This window comes from Podarcis raffonei, chromosome 3 (genome assembly GCF_027172205.1).
Source record: "Podarcis raffonei isolate rPodRaf1 chromosome 3, rPodRaf1.pri, whole genome shotgun sequence".
NCBI classification, from domain to species: Eukaryota; Metazoa; Chordata; class Lepidosauria; order Squamata; family Lacertidae; genus Podarcis; species Podarcis raffonei.
In genome coordinates, this window is record NC_070604.1 from 35081416 (window position 1) to 35100110 (window position 18695).

Below are 18695 nucleotides of genomic sequence, written 5' to 3' on the forward strand. Positions count from 1 at the left end.
GAACAGAAATCGTACTCCAGCGGCTCGGCAGCAGCAGGAGGCCCCATTAGCTAAAGTGGTGCTTCAGGTTAAGAATAGTTTCAGGTTAAGTACGGACCTCCAGATCGAATTAAGTACTTAACCTGAGGTACCACTGTATGGTGATCTGCAAAAAAAGGAGGTGTCTTAGTAACCTCCCCTCACCATCCTCGCCATCCTCCAGACCCTCTAAGTGTCCCTATTTTCCAGGGACATACCTGGATTTACAGAAGCCATCCCAGTTTCTGATTTGATCCCAGAACGTCCCGCTTTTCCTTAGGACGTCCCTATTTTCATCAGAGAAATGTTGGAGGGTATGCATCCTCTAGACCAGGAAGTAAAATTGATTCACCATGTTACATGTAACAGGATTAGCAATCACATTGAAGGTTCTGAAACTACTTAAATACCTGTTGTGGAGTGGAGTGTCCTCAGGAATGAAGCATGAGAGGGAAAAGGTTTAATCCTTCTCAGCAGGCCAGAGTGAGATTTTTAAATCAATACTGCAGGACTTAAACCTTGCTTCCCTGGGGTGCTGTGCTCGCAAGGACAATCACCTTCACCTGATGCACCTCATTTCCTTCCTGATTGCTAATCACATCATTAACATCATGTGTAGTTTCTTCTTATAATTCTTTCCAGTCAGCAGAATTCAGCTTTCCTTATGTTAATCTTAAATTGGGGGTCTTTCGCAAAGCTCTGGGGCGGGAATGCATTTGAGGGTGTAATTCTGGATCACACTCTGCCACAAAAACCCAGATCCGTCAAAACTTCAATTCTCAGAAGATAGCCAGTTTTCAGACTAATCCCACTTGCTCCTGTGCTGAAATCTGAGGGGTCATGTTAGCTTTGTACTGTTCTGTTTCTCCATAATAAAAAAGTAAACACTACTGGCAATTATTATAAGCATTTCAGGTGCCGATTTGCCAGATCTTAGCAACATGCTTCCAAGAGAGCTCAGCTCATTTGCCAACTTTGCAAGAACACTTACTTCACGAATTTAAATAGATCTAAAAATATTAGCTTCTAGATTGTTCAGACCTAAAGTCTTGCAGACAGATCTTGCCAGTCCTTAGACCTGAATTGCTGTGGGATCCGAGTCAATTTTACATTTGAAATAAATTAAATAAAAGCCTTTAGATCACAAACTAGTTCCCTAGGTCATAAATACACAAAGTGTGGTACACTCAGGCTGTAATACCAATTTCCCTCCCTCAAAACAGAAAGCCCTCTAAAGAATGACGCTAACACTACCTTTTCAGTAAGGAAAACTTAAGAGAAATTAATATCATTCAGGTATGGATCGGAATACACTAAAGCTCCTGTTTCAAGTTGGGAAGTCAAATTTTCCACATTTACTTCATGTCCTGTTAGGGAGCCAGCTTCTGCTATACTGTTCCTGATTAGTAAAAGGGTAAGGTGAGTCTATAATTGCCTATAAGTCAAATAAACTATTCAGCCTGCTAAGGTTGAAAAATAAGAGGAAAATCAAGTTCACGTTATGTTGCTTTGGTTACAGTCTACTGTTTTCTACTTGTCTTTACTTTTGTTCAGTAGCAAAAAAGAAAGACCCATTAATAGCAGAGTTTTCAAAAACCTACAAGTGAGCATGTCAGTTCAAATCAGCCTGGAGATTAGTAAATACATAAAAAAATAAAAATCTGCTTGACACCCCCCACCCAGATACAATGAAGGCTCAGAAATCTTCACTGCTATTGAATATGTCAGGTTCTTTGCAAAGCACTGATTCCAATAATACTCATAACTCATTTTCCTTTAATTTTTTCATACCCAGGGTCTGCTCTTACTTATGCACTACCTCACCAGAGCATTTGACTTCCATTCAGCTAGAAAAAACAGTCATACAATTTCTGAATCAGGTATGTGTCAATTTGAAAATTTGTGTGGACCATTTGTAAAAAGACTATAGCTCAGTGGCTGAGCATCTGGTACAAGGTCCCAGGTTTAATCCCTGGGAGTTCTGCACAAGGCTGGAAGAGAAATTTTGAAACTCTGGAGAGCCACGGCTTGGTCAAGTGTAGACAATATGCTGGTTGAACCAATGATCTGACTGAGTATAAGGCACCCTCCAGTGATCCAGTGTTCACTGGTTTTGAAGCTAATAAAATATGTCAGGGCATGTTAAGAAGAAAATAGCCAAGGCCAACAAGTTAGGCAAGGATGGACACATTAATTTTAAGAAGCACTTCTTGTTCTCAAGGACTTTTGCCTCCTTCAGAAGATCAGCATAAAACAGAGATGGGAAACCCAGGGCTGGATTAACCATTAAGCAAAATAAGCACATGCTTAGGGTATCAAGGGAAGGGGGCACCACCAAAATTTTCCACTGCCAGATCATAGCTGTCAACTTTTCCCTTTTCTTGCGAGGGATCCTATTCGGAATAAGGGAATTTCCCTTTAAAAAAGGGAAACGTTGGCAGCTATGTGCCAGATTTACCATGTGCCATTTGGTGCAGCTGAACAAAAATAAATATTTATGCAAATATACAAAAATAAACATTATTTTCTATCTTACTGTAGATTTTGTTTCATTTTGAAAAACAAAATTTTGTTTTACGGCTTATTATTGTGTGTGTGTGTGTGTGTGTGTGTGTGTCCCAAAATATTTTAAGTGCTTAGCATAGATGCCAACTCCTAGGAACTGGGGCAGTTTTGCCCCCCCCCCCAATGTATTTTTAAGAGGGGTGGGTCCTCTCAATTTTCAGAAGGTGTTCAGTTCCACCCCCTGGCTCCTCACAATGTCCTGTCAGGCCCCCTCAATCCTCTGCAGAAGCTGATGCCTGGAGTGCTTAGGGTGTCTAAAGGTGTCCGGCCCTGACAACTCCCATTATCCCTAACCATATGCTATGTCAGCTGGTGCTGCTGGGAATTGGATTTCCAGCCTCAGATGCCCCATCCCTGACAATAAAGTATCAAAAAAGTAGGTACCCCTTTCTGTACAATACTTTGGTTCTAAGGGAAGTCCCATCATATTTTAAGAATGGCAGCAGTCGTTTGATCATCCCACCATTGTTACAAAACAATAAACAATCTAGAAAATAGTACCTTGATCATCAGAATTAGGGGAAATTCCCACACACACACATTCTTGCAATCTACAGCTAATTACCGTAATGCATACATTTGAATTAGTAAACACCAATCCTCAGATGACTATAGTTGTGTGATGTTGCTTAGGAGTCTTGCCTGTATCTAAAACAGCTTTTTAAAAGTGAAGAATGTTTGAATGAAAATGTGTCACCCTTTCATATCACTCTTAAGAGTTCCCCCTCACCCCATACCAAGTACAAAGTAACATACATACTAATCCCTTTTTTTTAAATGCTTTGGATGCTTTGGTTTTACATAAGGACATGGAGATCTTTAGGGCTGATCTTGAGCATGCTTAAAACTCCTCTTTTTCCCCACACCTGAAGTCATGTGCTTGCTGCTGCTTCCATGACTACGGCTACATTGGGAAGGTTTGAAAATTTCCACCACGTGGTTTCACTTTATACTGTGTTTATATAACATGTAAGAGACACTTCCCCCCTTGAGAGAAGCATCACTCGCGTATTATGTAAACAGACTGTAAACCAAAAACACATGGGACTGACATTTTTAGATCTTCCTAGAGCAGAATGCACATTGTTTCAGCTATGTGAAATAGATATATATAAATAATTTCTATTGAAATGAGCAGGGCTTGCTTTCAAGTAAACGTATTTACCAGCATCCAGGTCTTAGAGGTGCACAACATTACCATTTTTATTCATTTGGTCAAAGCGCAAACGACTTGAAGCCAAAGAGATTTCAGCATTTGGAATATACACAGAGGCTGGAAAGGTCACAGAGGACTTCCTGGAGAAATATTAGATGCACACAAAGAGACACACACATAAGTCTGTATCTTCAGTCAGACAATACATCCTGGACTTACTTAGAATCAGAGAGTTGTGCCACTGTTTTGTGGCAGAACACACATGTTGCATGTACTGGAGCCCAGGTCTGGATCCTGGCATCTCCAGTTACAGTTGTACCTTGGAAGTCAAACTGAATCAGTTCCGGAAGTCCATTCGACTTCCAAAACATTTGGAAACCAAAGCACGGCTTCTGATTGGCTGCAGGAAGCTCCTGCAGCCAATCAGAAGCTGCAGAAGCCCAGTTGGACATTTGGCTTCCCAGAACCAGAACAGTCACTTCTGGGTTTGTGGCGTTCGGGAGCCAAAACGTTCAAGAAATAAGCTGTTCGAAAACGAAGGTACGACTGTATTTTAAAATTTAAAATGATCAAAGAGCACATAATAACTACAATAATAATAATTTTATTATTTGTACCCCACCCATCTGCCATGATGTGAAAAGACCTCAGCCTGAAACCCTAAATTACTGCGGCCGGTCAGAATGGACAACACTGGACTAGGTGATCAGATAGTTTGACCCTATGTAAACAGCTTGCTATGTTCCAGATGGATGCTTCCTGTGATATCTACAAGCCTCAGATCAACCCTATCTGCACTCAAGTGCTGTTACTGATTATTCAAAGGGGCTACATCCCAAATAATGCTTTTGGAGAGCGTTCCAACTCCCAAAAAAGCAAACAGGAAAGACTTTTTTCACAATAGGAAGACAATCTCCCTCTTCAAAAAGAACTTGATTCAGAGTTTCACCTTACTTTAAGATCTTGAAACTACTATGCCACCCATCAGACTAAAGAAATAAGCTCATGAGACTATGCTTTATTACAACATTCGCTATTATTAGCCTTCATATCCTCTCCATAAGAACTTTCATCCTCATTGCAAAACATTAAAACAGGATGCAATTAAGTAAAATTAACAACAGGGGTCAGATGGTCAGCAGATAAAAATTGGCCCAAGCAAGGAATCACACAAAGGCCAGGGCTGAAATGAATCCACAGTATTGGTTTTTGCTTTTGTTTTTTTTAAAAAAAAAACAAAACAAAGCAACTTTAAAATAAAAAGCAATTTCATTTTAGGCAATTCAGTTTTCATAAATTTAGTATGCTATATTTTGCCTTCTTGATTAAATACATAAAGGCTGCAATCCTAAACACATATCCTAGAGAGCAAGCCACATTTAACACAATGGGACTTCCAAGTAACCAGGCATATGATTGTACTTTAAGGCTGCAAACACACCAGATCTTTAAAGCACATTAAAAGTACAAACCGTAGTTTGCTAAGGATGCTGGGAATTGTAGCTATGTGAGAGGTAAACTACAGTTCCCCTAATTCTTGGGCGGGGGCGGGAACGTACTTTAAAGGTGTAGTGTGTAACAGATAGCTATACAGTGGTACCTTGGGTTACATACACTTCAGGTTACATACGCTTCAGGTTACAGACTCCGCTAACCCAGAAATAGTGCCTTGGGTTAAGAACTTTGCTTCAGGATGAGAACAGAAATAGTGCTCCAGCGGCGCAGCAGCTGCAGGAGGCCCCATTTGCTAAAGTGGTGCTTCAGGTTAAGAACAGTTTCAGGTTAAGAACGGACCTCCAGAACGAATTAAGTACTTAACCTGAGGTACCACTGTACTGCATTATACCTTTTGCATACTTTGTATTCACTTGTAGTAGCACTAACTTTGTCCACCACAAACATGACACTTGCGCAATACTTAGAAACCCCGGAATCAAAATTTCGTAGCGCTGTTGAGCAGAATCTTATATTACTTTAAGTAATTAAAACACATATATAGGCTGAAGTCAGTAGATTCCCCCAGACAATGGACTGACGTGTTCCCATTTCCAATTTAGCACTAACCATGGTTTGCCACGACATCCAACTTGGCAAATTCTGCTAAGCGATTCCCTCCAAACCACAGGCAGAATCCATGGTTGGAATTGGGGAGTGCAATCTTTGATTTGGAATGAATTGTAAGTGTCGACTGCAGAGTCAGATGTCATGAGAAACTAGTGTTAGTGCTGAAAAGGCAAGAGTTCAAACCTATTCAGGAGGGAGGGGAGGAGGACGTACAACAGCCCATGGCTCAAACCTGATTCTCATAACCAGGAACAGGGAACCTGAAGCCGTCCATATGTAGTTGGACTACAACAACTTGCATCATTCTTGACCATTGGTCATGCTGGCTGGGGCTGTCAGGAGTTGAAACCCAACAACATACGGAAGGCCATAGATTCTGCCACCGTACTCTGAAATATGGCATGCAGAATTCTGTGAATCAAGACAATGAATTAAAACAATCCATTAAAATCTCCTTTTAAAGATGCTTTGGAAGAATATATAATTGAAACACAAGCAAGAAATTTTAACTATTGAAGGATACATTCCAGTTCAGTTGCTCATAAGCAGAAATTGGTTACTCTTGGGGATTTTATAGACACTGAATCTAGTCTTTCTGTCTGGGGAACAGGGTCTTCAAAATGTGTTGGCTCCTCCAATAAGAAGGGCACTTAACTCCTAACATTGTCCAGCTGGACAGAAGGATATATTTTGTTTATAAATAAGAAGTCGGGTTTGGGCAGAAACGGAGCGTTGTACAAATTATTTGGGTGGAATTTCTTGGCAAGGCCGAGACTAAACTTACATGTTTTGTCTTATTATGTTGAAAGGCAGCTCCCAGTTTCCCATATTGTTTCACTGCAACTCTTCTCATTGCCCTTTTTCCCTTTGCCATCACAGTACAGTTCCTTGGCCACTTTTGTCCAGTCTACTGTTTTAATTCTATTGGCCAGGATGACCTACCGGTATGTAAATATTTGGTATGTCCAATGTGAGGACTGCACAGATGCATGGAAACAGAACAACTGTGTGTTGTGAGTGACAGTGAGCAAACAGGACTGGGAACAAAGAAGGAAGTGGGGAAAAGAAACAGCATAATATAGGAAAATAGGGAGCTGCTGTATCCTTTGTTGCATCTAGCTCAGTATTGTCTATACCACTGCTATTTTTCTTGGGGGGGAAAGGTGCTGGAGTTCACCTCTTTCTCTTAGAATCACAATGGCATCTGCCTGAGAGGTGCTGGAACTGAGTTCCAGTGAGTTCCCCCTGGAAAAAAAGCCCTGGCCTACACTAACTGGCAGTGCTACCTGGAGATGTTGGCAACTGAATCAGGGACCTTCTGCAGAAAAAGAGGATTCTCCACCACTGAGCTATGACCTACCTTTAGCCTCAGCCAAAAGAACAGAAGCATTCTAAACACCATAGAACCAGCATGAATATTTGCCAGGGGTTTTTGGTAGCATCTTTTTCATGATGGAAGCATAGTTCTTGTTTTCCCATGGGTTGTTTATTACATACCACACTTTCTTCAAACTACAAGATGGGTTACCAAACAGAGAGATTAAACGTAGACTAATAGCCTGCAAACAAACAATGTTTAAGAAATGTGTGTCTGAAAACAAGGACTGAACGTGAAACGCCCTACGGTCAACTTTGCACAGAAAACATCTCAATCTTGAGGGTAAAAATTGAAAGTCCCTCCAACACCACTCCACCAAAACAAACTAACCGGTTGTCAGGACTGACAGGTTTTGCCTGCTATAGCACTCATGTGTTTTATAGGAATCTTTAGCCAGGGGTGTTATTTTAAGAGATGAGCAAATGGGGAAACCCCATGGCCTAGCCAATAAAATATGAACTTTAGGTGCAATGAAGCACTCATAAATATGACTCTGAACAAGGGGATTCATTGTTTTGACTGACCTTTTTTGCTTCTCTTCTGATCTCAGCCTCTCTGTGTGCGTCATGGCAGCCCTCATCCTTTAACCTGTGGTTTTTAGAAAGCTAGCTACTATGTTATTTATGGCCAGAAGCATTAGTAGCTGCTCTGTGTACTCCCTGCATGCACACATACTGAGGTGGGATGGGGTCTTTTGGTGCATGTGTTTTACTTTGCTGGGATGAAAGGATTTGCTTCTGGAACTGAGGTGGTTGCTGTACTTTAATGAGGCCTCAGCAGTTCGGATCCCTCCCTCCGGTACTAAAGCTGTGATATCTCCCCCCCCCCCCCGGCACCGGCTGCTCTCTTTTTAACATACTGTCATATTTTATTGTTTATTTCACTTTTCATTTTTCCTAGAATATTTTTTCCAATGTACCACCCTCATGTTATCCCACTACCCACCAGTTTTCTGAAGGCAGCTCTGTATGGGAAGTTTTTAATGTTTTATTGTGCTTTAGTATTCTGTTGGGAGCTACCCAGAGCAGCTGAGGCAACCCAGTCAGATGGGCAGCATACAAAATTATTATTATTGCTACTACTACTACTACTTTTAGGTAAGGAAGTCAGAGAATTCCAACAAAAATGGGAAATGAAGTGCAGTAGAAATTGCTGTGGTTCATGTGCTTCTCTGTGGGCAGGAAAGGAAATCACTTAAGTGAATATAATCAAGTTACATTGTTTTTAAGTCTGCAAAAATCAGCTACTATGTTGTTTTTAGTCTGCAAGCAACATGTAAATAAGAACTGTTTTTTTACATTGTTCTGGCATTTCCTTTTCATTGAAATGAATGTAAGGTGAAAGTTACATAACTTATGTAACTTGCATTAAATGTTGGACAGAGAAAATAATATTTGGTGGTAATAAAACTGTAGCACTACAGAAAAAGTGTTGGCTGTGATGAATACAGGTTGAAATGGATATCATTGCTTCCTTGCATGCCTGCTTTTAGGTCAAACTTTGCAAGCATTGCTGCACGCTAAAGGCAAGTTCACACGATCACTAGTTACACAGAAACATTACCACAGCCTATGTTGTCTTGCCTGCTGCATAATGCAAGTAAAAAACACACACCATGAAATTCAATTACTGAAAGCTAATTTCCTGTGGTGGTATCTTGATTCTGTCACTTGGGAGCACATTTGTAAGAATGAGTAACCACAGGAGGATTACAGAAAAATAACGCAATTGCAGGGCTTATCCAAATTGTATCCCAATCAGTGTTTCCATGGTGGAAATATAGCTACTATAGATGTGTGATTTACATATTCATAAATCCACCCTCACGTAGTCACTCGTGAGTGTGACTCGCACACTGCAGAATACACACCACAGATTTCACTTTCAAAGAATCTCACACCATCTCAACCACAATGCTTTCTGAGAAGGCTCTGAATATTTTACATGCAACAGGATAGTTAGGGTGAAAACCAGTAGCATGTATGGACTGGTCCACAAACTGCATCCTACTTGATCTTATGTTGCAGTAGCTAGTATTTTAGATGCACCTGGAATTCAAGTTCAAATCCCACATCTACCATGGATTCTGGATGGCATTCCACGAAGAGCACCAATCAACACAGTTTTAAATCCTAGATCTTCTATAGGATGGGCTTTGATCTTGTTGTTAAACACTACTTCAGCTCTGTTGTGTTAATGTTTTATATTTGCAGAATCCTGGGAACTGTAGTTTGTGGTTTAACAGAGTAAATCTCTCTTCCCAAGGAACTGTAGAGCTGTGACAACTCCCAAAACCCTTAACAAGCCACACTTCCCAGAGGTCTTTGGGGGAAGGCACGACTGCATTAAATGTATAGTGCTAATGGAGCCATGTAGTTAAGCACAGCCTATCAACCAGCCAGCCAACCAACCAACCAAGGGTTTCTTTGGAAGGGTTTGTAAGAGCAGCCTGGGAAGCAGGGAAAGAATCACCACCTCACCGCTAGAGAGTCATTCTTCATGCAAGCACTTTCCTCACACGGCAAATACCTAATAGCCTGCCTTATTATTCATCATAGCCAGGGATAGCTGTCACAGAGGTCTTTGTGTAGGAACCGGCATGCTGGTTAGGAATATTACGCACCACATGGTTTTCCAGGAAACAAAAGGTTGCATCAACAACCAAGAGGTGTTATTATGGATGACTTTAATTGCTATTCACGGTTGCTATGAGGTTTTCTATGTGCATGAGTGTGTTTTTCCCTAGTAAGACATGTATTGTACCTAACCCACAGCTTCCCACCCAAAGTCTGTGTTTAGTCTGAAAAAGCAACTGATACTGAAAAAACAAGCGGAACTGTATCAGCCTCCTTCCTAATGGCAAAACTATTAATAACAGTACATATTTTTACACATATGTATGTCCCTTCACCATACACTCCCAGCCATCTGCTATATCAGTTTCTCTTGGGTTATTGGTGATTTCTTTCATATTTTTCTGGCAAACCAAGATGCTGAGTCTCTTTCAAATCCACGAGGAAAAACAAAATAAAATATGTGTTTTCAAAACACTGCTGGATCAATTACTTCAGAACAGTTAGAGTAAATGTCCTAACTGTACGCATAACTCACACACATATATATCTATTTCAGAACTCATTCATTAATGTGAATTGCCTATTTTCTGTACCCAATTTTCAAAATCATTCATGACCTTTCTGACGGACCTCTTTATGTGAATATAGTACTTAACCAGCAAATGGGAGTGAAGGGCAAAATTGGAAATGTGGGAGAGCACTGCTAGGTAAGAGAAACATGCTCTTTAACTTGGTTTCATTTCAAATAAAGATAATACAATTTTTACAGGTTTTCCAAGGTTACTATGACAATACTTCCCACCCTCACAACCTGAGGGTTTGTGGCAAACAAGTTTGTGGCAAACATGTTTTTGTGAAAAACTGAGAGGCAACAGGTGTTATGCTACCATGAGCATAAATCAGAATGTTATGAGTACTGGAGAAAACACAGGTTTGTTTGCTTGCTTGTGGAAATGCTTGCTTCTTTCAAAACGGGAAAAAAATCCCACACCTAGCAGTAGCTGCCAATTTTACTGGCAGTTACAGTGCTATATAAAACTGGCTGTTTCCATGCATAGCCCCAAAGTCACATTTTTTCCTCATTAAGATAAGAGAGCCCTGCTAATCTGAAGTGGGGCAACTCAGCCACAAAACCCTGTGAATTGGCCCTGTTTGTACAAGACGTGTAAATCCTAGCGTGTCTGCAATGCTTTTCAGGATCCTGGTCTTTCCTTAGTGATATACAGTGGTACCTCAGGTTACATACACTTCAGGTTACATACGCTTCAGGTTACAGACTTCGCTAACCCAGAAATAGTGCTTCAGGTTAAGAACTTTGCTTCAGGATGAGAACAGAAATCGTGCTCCGGCGGCGCGGTGGCAGCAGGAGGCCCCATTAGCTAAAGTGATGCTTCAGGGACATGTGTACTATAAGGCATTCCCACTTAGTACGGACCTCCGGAACGAATTAAGTACTTAACCTGAGGTACCACTGTATACATGTATACCTTTCAGAAATTTCTTTGAACTATGGAGAGGTATATAAATAATAGTAGTTGATAAGATGAAAAAGATGAATTAAAAACTCCCATTTTTCAGCTTATTCCTGCTGCTTGTAATGGGGGGGGATCATTCAAGAATTTGATACAGAAAATCTACAGTAGAATCTAACTAAGGGTGGTATTCCAACAAATTTCTAATCAGAGTAGATCCATTAAAATTAATGGATATTAATTTCAGTAGGTGTACTCTGAATAAAACTTAGTGGAATACTACCCTAATAAATTACGTCCTTGCTTTTCAATCCTCAAACCTACAGCTTGACAGTATTGGTAAATAAAAAGAAAATTGAGGATAAGTACAATCATAGTGTCTACTGAATTTGGAATTATCCGTGGGAACAATATGCCAAGCATCAATCATCCACTGCCTGTATTTATTTCACTCTCATGGGAGTCTCATTGAAAGTAATATACAGAATGTAAAGAGCCTTCCACTATTCAACAACTCATTTGTAAAATAAAAAGGTAGCCTAGTTCCCCAACCCCAGTGATCTTTTGAAGTCTATCTGAGTAGATAGTTTTATGTCGGCAATCCACTTAGTCTTAGACAAAGCTCCAATGATCACCTGGGAGTGAGGCATTAGACAACCTTTTTATTTCACCAGTGAATCACTGAACAGAACTGTGCTTAAGTACAATTATTATTATTATCATCAACATTTCCAACCAGGATTGAATCACACATTACTACAGATTTTGAAAACTCCTTCCAGAATGCTGTATCTCTCCTTCCTGCCTGACAGCGGGGCGGGGGGGGCGTGTTATCAAAATCCCATGCCAGTTATACAGTTCAGCTTTTAAACACAACAGAAAAAGTGGTGGGGTATGAAAACAACCAGATTCCGTATCTGACATGAATTTTAATGAATAAATGTAAGCTAAAAATGGAAACAAATCTCCAAATGTTGGCAAGTTTTTATTTCAGTCTATAGGAGGAGGAGAAGCTGGGCACTATGAGGTAAAACTATTGTTAGCTTTTGTCTACCATAATCAGATAACGGCAATAGTAACAAAGGCATGGATTTACCTATCTTTGTTAAGTAAGGTGTCCTGGTTGTCTCTGAGTACTAGAATACTGAAGTTAATTATTTCTCAATAAATTTAAAGGGTTTTTGGTGACAATTTCAGTGTTACAAACGTCAGCTGAAAGGGAAGAGCAGAATGAGAGGTTACATTATTAAAAACATAAATGAGAATACTACTAGCAGAAAAGAACACACAAATTTTTAAAAAGTATACATTTGCACTTCTTAAGAAGAAGAAATCCGGATTCAAAGATGATGAAAAGGCAGACATCATCTTAATTGCAGATTACTTCGTTTTCCCCTCTAGCTTGATTTCAAAATTAGCATTTCAATAACCCCTCAGGCACTTCTAAATTTCATTAGCAAAGCATGCAAACATTATCAAAAATTATTCTGTCAGAATAATTATTATGACCACCTTTTGTTCCTCAAGGGGGGGGCGGGAATGCCTCAAAGTACACGTGTCCCTCAAGACTAATTTTATTACCTCAAGCTCACAGAAAACAGCATTTCTAAGACTTAGCACTTCACGTTTGTTATTTTTAGCATATGGGTTTTTTAACAGTTACAGTTGGCAATGCAATGATTTATGCAAATTCTTTTATCACCTCATGGGGGATTAATGTACTGTAATTTGATAATAGCCCTCCACTTAAACACGGTCAGCTCCTTCCAAAACAGAGCAATTTGATTGCAACTGACTGATAGCTCGAATCACAAAGAACTTCAGTGATACTTCCAGTCACAAAGAGCTTCAATTATTTTGTAAAACAAATCTTGCGGAGTTAAAATAAGGACTTGCCCATTTGTCGCTCCCATCTTTTCCCTTTTACACCTTAACCCAGATTGCCTGATGGTTTTCGAATAAATAATAAAAGGTAGTTCTACATGAAGGATTAACCCTGCAATTCTATACATGTCTTCTTAGAAGAAAAGTCCCACGGCATTTCATGCTGCTTACTCCCAGGTAGGTGGGTATAGGATTGCAGCATAATTTAATTGTATGGCAATGACAGAAGGCTATGTTTAAAATTAAAATGTTTAGTTAGCTCACGTTATGCACCGATATTTTGAAATGAATGTCGCAAAGTGGGAAATGCTTTAGAAGCTACATAACGCACAACTATAGAGGGGGGAAGAACTGTAACATACTATGGACCAGCTCATAGAAACCTAATAAAGCTTGAAATTCAATAATGTCTGCACATAGTAACCACAAGAAAAAAAAGCCTTCCATTCCAGATTCCATAAAAAGACTCTGATATGCAGCTGCTTCTTAAAGTGCTTCCAAAGTAGTAGGATATAAGCAATAACGATCTAGGGAGGGGGTCGGTGGGAATCTAACTCGTAAGAAAAACAATAGTCCATAAAGCAAATCTTGTAACAAGTTTTGTCTGTGTTCTGCATAATCTCTAACCCCTGAAGATCTATGAAGGATTCGGGCGTAGGGGATGTAGGTACTGTATTTCCTTAATAGCACATTCATTTACTGAATGGTCCTGTTTGAACCAGTGGAGCTCAGTCCTGACACAAGTCAGAGCAAACGAATACGAAGTGATACGTCAATCTGCCTCCATCAAGGATCTCTGTTAAAATGCATAAATTTAAACACTTGCTTGGTACTTTTTGGAATCCTTGGCTTCCCTTAGCAAATATGCGTGGGTCTATATAGCCATTTCAACTTTGCTTTGGGCACAGGAGTCAAATCAAGCTACAGATAAGGGCAAAGCAAAGGTAACAGTAGGACAACATTTGAAAGGAATGCGAGAAATGAAACTCCTGAGGAATAGTTATACTTACAAAAACAAACAAAAATGCGGACTGCAATTGCCTTAAAAAGCACACAATAGTACATTTTTTCAAAGAGATTTGAAATCAGCTTTCTGCTAGCAAAGAACTGGCAAAATATTGTTATAGCAGCTGAACTTTGTCATTTGGTGCTTTCTAGGACATAAGGTATTAGCAGCTGAGGACTGGTGTAACTTCACTATAGCGAATAAAAATTCAGAAGATGCTATTTACAAGACACAGCTATTGCAAGATATTTCAGGTCGTATGCTGGAAAGAATAGCTGTATAGTAGGGGAAATAATGTTGTGGTTATTTTGAAGAGCTGAACACACACTCCTTACCAGAGTGCAACATATGCAAGATATTTCCCCCCTTGAACTGAAAACCGGCAAATTGGTAAACAATTGCTTAGTAACAACGTTCTTAAACTGACCTTTTCTATTACAAGGTGGGCATGTGGATCATTATTTCATTATGCAGTGTATTGTAGTTATATTCCTCCCTGAATCATATACTCAAAAACTGAAGACTCTAAAACATGCTCCATTCATTATGTTTCTGATTCTAAATATTATAGAATTAATATTTTTCAAATATGCATGGGGGGGCTCCCAGACTTAGACAAATATGAGAACTGTGGCTATAAAATAACAACAAAGGAAAGGCAGTGCATCTCACAATACAAGAATATTCACCACAGATCTTCCTCTTAGATAGGAAAAGCAACAAAAATCTCAAGAGATGTGAAATCTTTTTAAGGCTGCAATCTTATGCACAATTACTAGAGAATAATAATAACCCACACTAGTTATGTCCACAGTAGTTATGTCCAAGTAAAGCTGCACAAGGTAAGGCTGAATTCACTATCTATAATCTCTGAAACAACTAAAACTTATCTTCCAAACTGTCTGTCCTTTTGCTTCTTCTCCCACACAATTCTGTAACTTTCAAATAACACGCTTCAACTTCCTATTCCTTTAAGTTTTGTTTTGTAGTGCATAATCCACCAACTCACGTGCTTATTTTTAAAAAGATTTTACCAAAAAAAAAAACACCAAATAAAAACCCTTGCTACTAAGCCTAAGGCTACACAACTTCATTACATCAAGGAAAGAAGTCGAGAGAGGAGAATTATAAAAACTGACTTTAACATAAACAGTGAGAGAAACCTACATACCCCATGACCACCTACAATGTAGCCTGTTTTAGCATTAGCTCAACATCAGCTTGCATTATTAATACACCTTCCAGGGACCAATTTGGCCATGACAGAAGCCAGCTTCTAGGTCCAGGCTCCTAGCTTGTCAAACACAGAGGAACGTATCAGAAAGAAAGAAAGCAACATACCTAAATTGACAAAGCTCATGACCATATCTGCATCATTCAGAAAGTTGGTATCATGCAGGCTAGCTAAGGGAGGGCTCCGTGTAGTCAGCGGAGTTGTGCGAGATATGTGTATTCTCCGAGAGTATCCATTTGGAGATGCTGGGTACCCCTTCCTCAGCCCTTTGCTCTCTCCGCCAAGTGATCCCCTGAGCGAATACTCCAGTTCTTCAGTATCTTCTTCATTTGTCATGGCATTGTAGAGGTCGAGCATGAAGAGGGGTGCTGAGGAAGCTTGCTTTCCAGGTGAAAATGGCCTGGGTCTGTGAGGCAAACCCAGGATGGAGAGAATTTCTCTCTGGATCTCTCTTCTTTCATGGTTCCGCAATCTCCTGTAAATGAAACTGGAGTGGACGTGATTGTCTCCTATGCCTGCCTTCACAGAACCCATTAGAATCCAACAATTCCAGAGTAAGCTCACCAGAGCTTTGAGCACAGTTTGGTCCATATTTATATATATATATCTCAATATGCAAAATAAATAAAAACAACAAAAAAGTAATCCCTTTCTTCCACCTTCTACTTTTTCTTATGAGGTCTGCTTTCCTGGTGGCTGGGGGGTAAGGGGTAAAAAAAAGAGGTGAACTGTAAATTACCTATTCTTCATGTCAACGTTGTCATTTCTGAGCACAACATCTTGCTGGTTTTATTTCTCCACTTATTTAAATATTACAGGATGTGTCGGGGCGCAGTTCTTTCTAAGAAAGCTGAAATTCGGACTTCCAATTTTCCACTGTTGTTACTGTTTTTTCTGCATTGATGGAGCAGAGGACCAGAACTTGGTTAGTTGATGCAGGCATTCCTGTAAAGAACCGTAAAGAACCAGTTTTGGGGGATGTGGTTCTAGTAAGCGACAGACCATCTTCAGTCACACAGGCATTCTCAGAGCAGTCTTCTCCTGCAATGTTTTCAACTCAATTAACTGCTTAAGACTCTTCTCCCACCTTTCATTCTTTCCTGGTCTGGGCTGCAGCTTGGTGGTGTGACATCTAATTTCCCCCCTAATAATCAGCTGAGACCATTAACATCCTAAGTTCTCTCCTTAATGTCCAGCAAATCTGAAAAATGTACCAAACATTTAAAAGGCCTTTCCCTGAATTCATTCAGGGAAGGGGGGAAGAGAGAGAGAGACCCTGCTGAAAATCCACCCTTTGAGTTCCTTAACTGTTATTTCCACCTCTAGCAGGCAAAAACATAGCAGCTCCCTTCAAGAGAGATCTAAAAGCTAATGTAAGCACAACCCTGCTGGGAGAGAAGAGGCTTCTCATTGTAATTTGAAACGGGCAAAGTGAGGGGGGAAATGGCTTAACCCTTCTGTTACCAGACAAAGCTATTTCCCCCCCTTCAGATTACAGTCCTGCCTCTAAGAGGGCGAGATAATGACCTCTTCAAAAGGAGTGTGGCACCAAATATCAATGAAAATAATTATGTGTGTGGCACATGTAAAATGTTTTCAAAATCCTTGGTCCACAGGATTATATTTTTTATCATATTGATTAGCATAATATATGAAAAAACTTTTTAAAGAACCCCGCAACCCACCTCTCTCCTTGTAATAATTATGGCATGATGCACCAAAAGTTAAGTACTTTAAAATTCCATCGATATTGTTGGGCAAGGACTTTGAGTGCTGGATGTGGGTTTGTTAATTTGGAAGAGCACGATTCAACAAAGTCAAGCACTCTAAAAACAACCTGAGATTGTGGGGACTGAAAAACATGTTGAAGCCATACAGAAAGTAGCTGGAATTAATATGCTTAATATGCTTAAACGTGCTTAACTTTGGTCAGGCTGTACCCCTTTCAAATAAAGAAAGTTGCATTCTTTTCTACTTAGCTGAAACTCATTTTAGAATGATAAATTAGAAATTATTTACCAGGTGTTGGAACAGTGGCGTAGCGTGGGTTGTCAGCACCCGGGGCAAGGCACGTAATTTGCGCCCCCTAACCCGTGGATTTGCCCTAACCCCAGATGCTGCGGCCGGTGCGGCCGGCCCCCCCTGCACCCCCCACGCTACGCCACTGTGTTGGAAGCAATCTGTTGGACATTTAACAAATAATCAGTTTCTTTGTCATTACGTATTAATAGCATCTTGAATTTCTAAAGATTTTCCCATGGCTGGATCTTGTCAAGTCAAATAAATGCAAACGTATAAATACATAAGTTTGCTAAATTATTTGTTTCATTTTTCTGCTTCACAAATTTCAAAAGAAAGGAAAGTATCTCATCAATACAATGAACTTCCCTCTGGAGACATATGCAGACCTCCGGGTTATACAAAATACTTCATTTGGCAGAATGGAAAGGTTTAGGGCTAAGTCACACCCACATATATGTCATTCAGTGTTTCTCCAGTCAGTTGCTCAACCACTGCTAAGTCACAGCTGACTGTGTGAGCTTCTTCTATCGAAGTTAATGATTTTCTGTTTGCAGTGTTTGATCTGTCATTACTATTGCATGTGTGGAAGCCATCAGAAAGTGTTGCAGTCCTCAGATGATGAGCCTGCTTGTGTCAATTCAGCCTTTGCTCCTGCCTGAATAGATCTGCCCTTCCACTTCAGCGGAAGGAGATATTGAAAGTATGCATCTGTTTCCATCCACCGAATTACACACTTCATTTAACCGAATGGAAAAACACATGGGCGCTTCAGTTATCAGCTGATAAAAGGAAGAAATCTCTGGATTTGGGCAATATAGTATAAAGTATCCAAAATAAAAAAAGAGGTTGGAGTCATAAGAGGCTGCAGACACTTCTAAAGAACAAAAAATGTACAATCTCTGTATTAATAATAATCGACCCAATAAATAACATCACCTCATCCCCACAAAACCCTTGAAGACCAAGGTCCCCCAAGGAAGAGATCTACAGAGCAATTTTTCCCAACTGGATCTCCTCCAGATATGGCTGGACTCCAAGTCTCATCAGCCACAGCCAGCATGGTCAGGGATGATGGGAGTTGGGAGTTGGGAACATCTGGTGATCACCAGCCCAGAGAATGTTCCTACAAAGGAATGGAAAGTGGCAAGGCTGTTCAAATGGGGGCAGACATTTGTAGAGGAGCATGGGAGTTTAGCAAACTTCTTAGGATCCCTGGGAGCATTGCTGCAGCTTGTGATGTGGCATGGGGTCTTCTGCTCAAAGACAGGCGGGGGGTTGGGGGTGGGGCAGAGGTCCCATGGAGTACAGGCAAGCCCTAGG

General features: G+C 40.2%; 1 protein-coding gene across 2 annotated transcripts in view; it reads right to left on the reverse strand.

Annotated features, from left to right (window-relative positions):
• BMP5 (bone morphogenetic protein 5) overlaps positions 1–16729 on the reverse strand; it is a 55464-nt gene extending 38735 nt beyond the window's left edge. The window contains exons 1-2 of one of the 2 annotated variants that reach the window (XM_053381090.1): positions 16093–16729; positions 15461–15828 (exon numbers count right to left, since the gene is read on the reverse strand). In XM_053381090.1, the coding sequence (XP_053237065.1) occupies positions 15461–15828; positions 16093–16103 (379 nt within the window). In that variant the 5' untranslated portion in view covers positions 16104–16729. Of the gene's footprint in view, positions 1–15460 lie in introns of both variants that reach the window. The other variant, XM_053381089.1, reaches the window with a different exon arrangement.
• Between the last annotated feature and the right edge of the window lie 1966 nt (positions 16730–18695).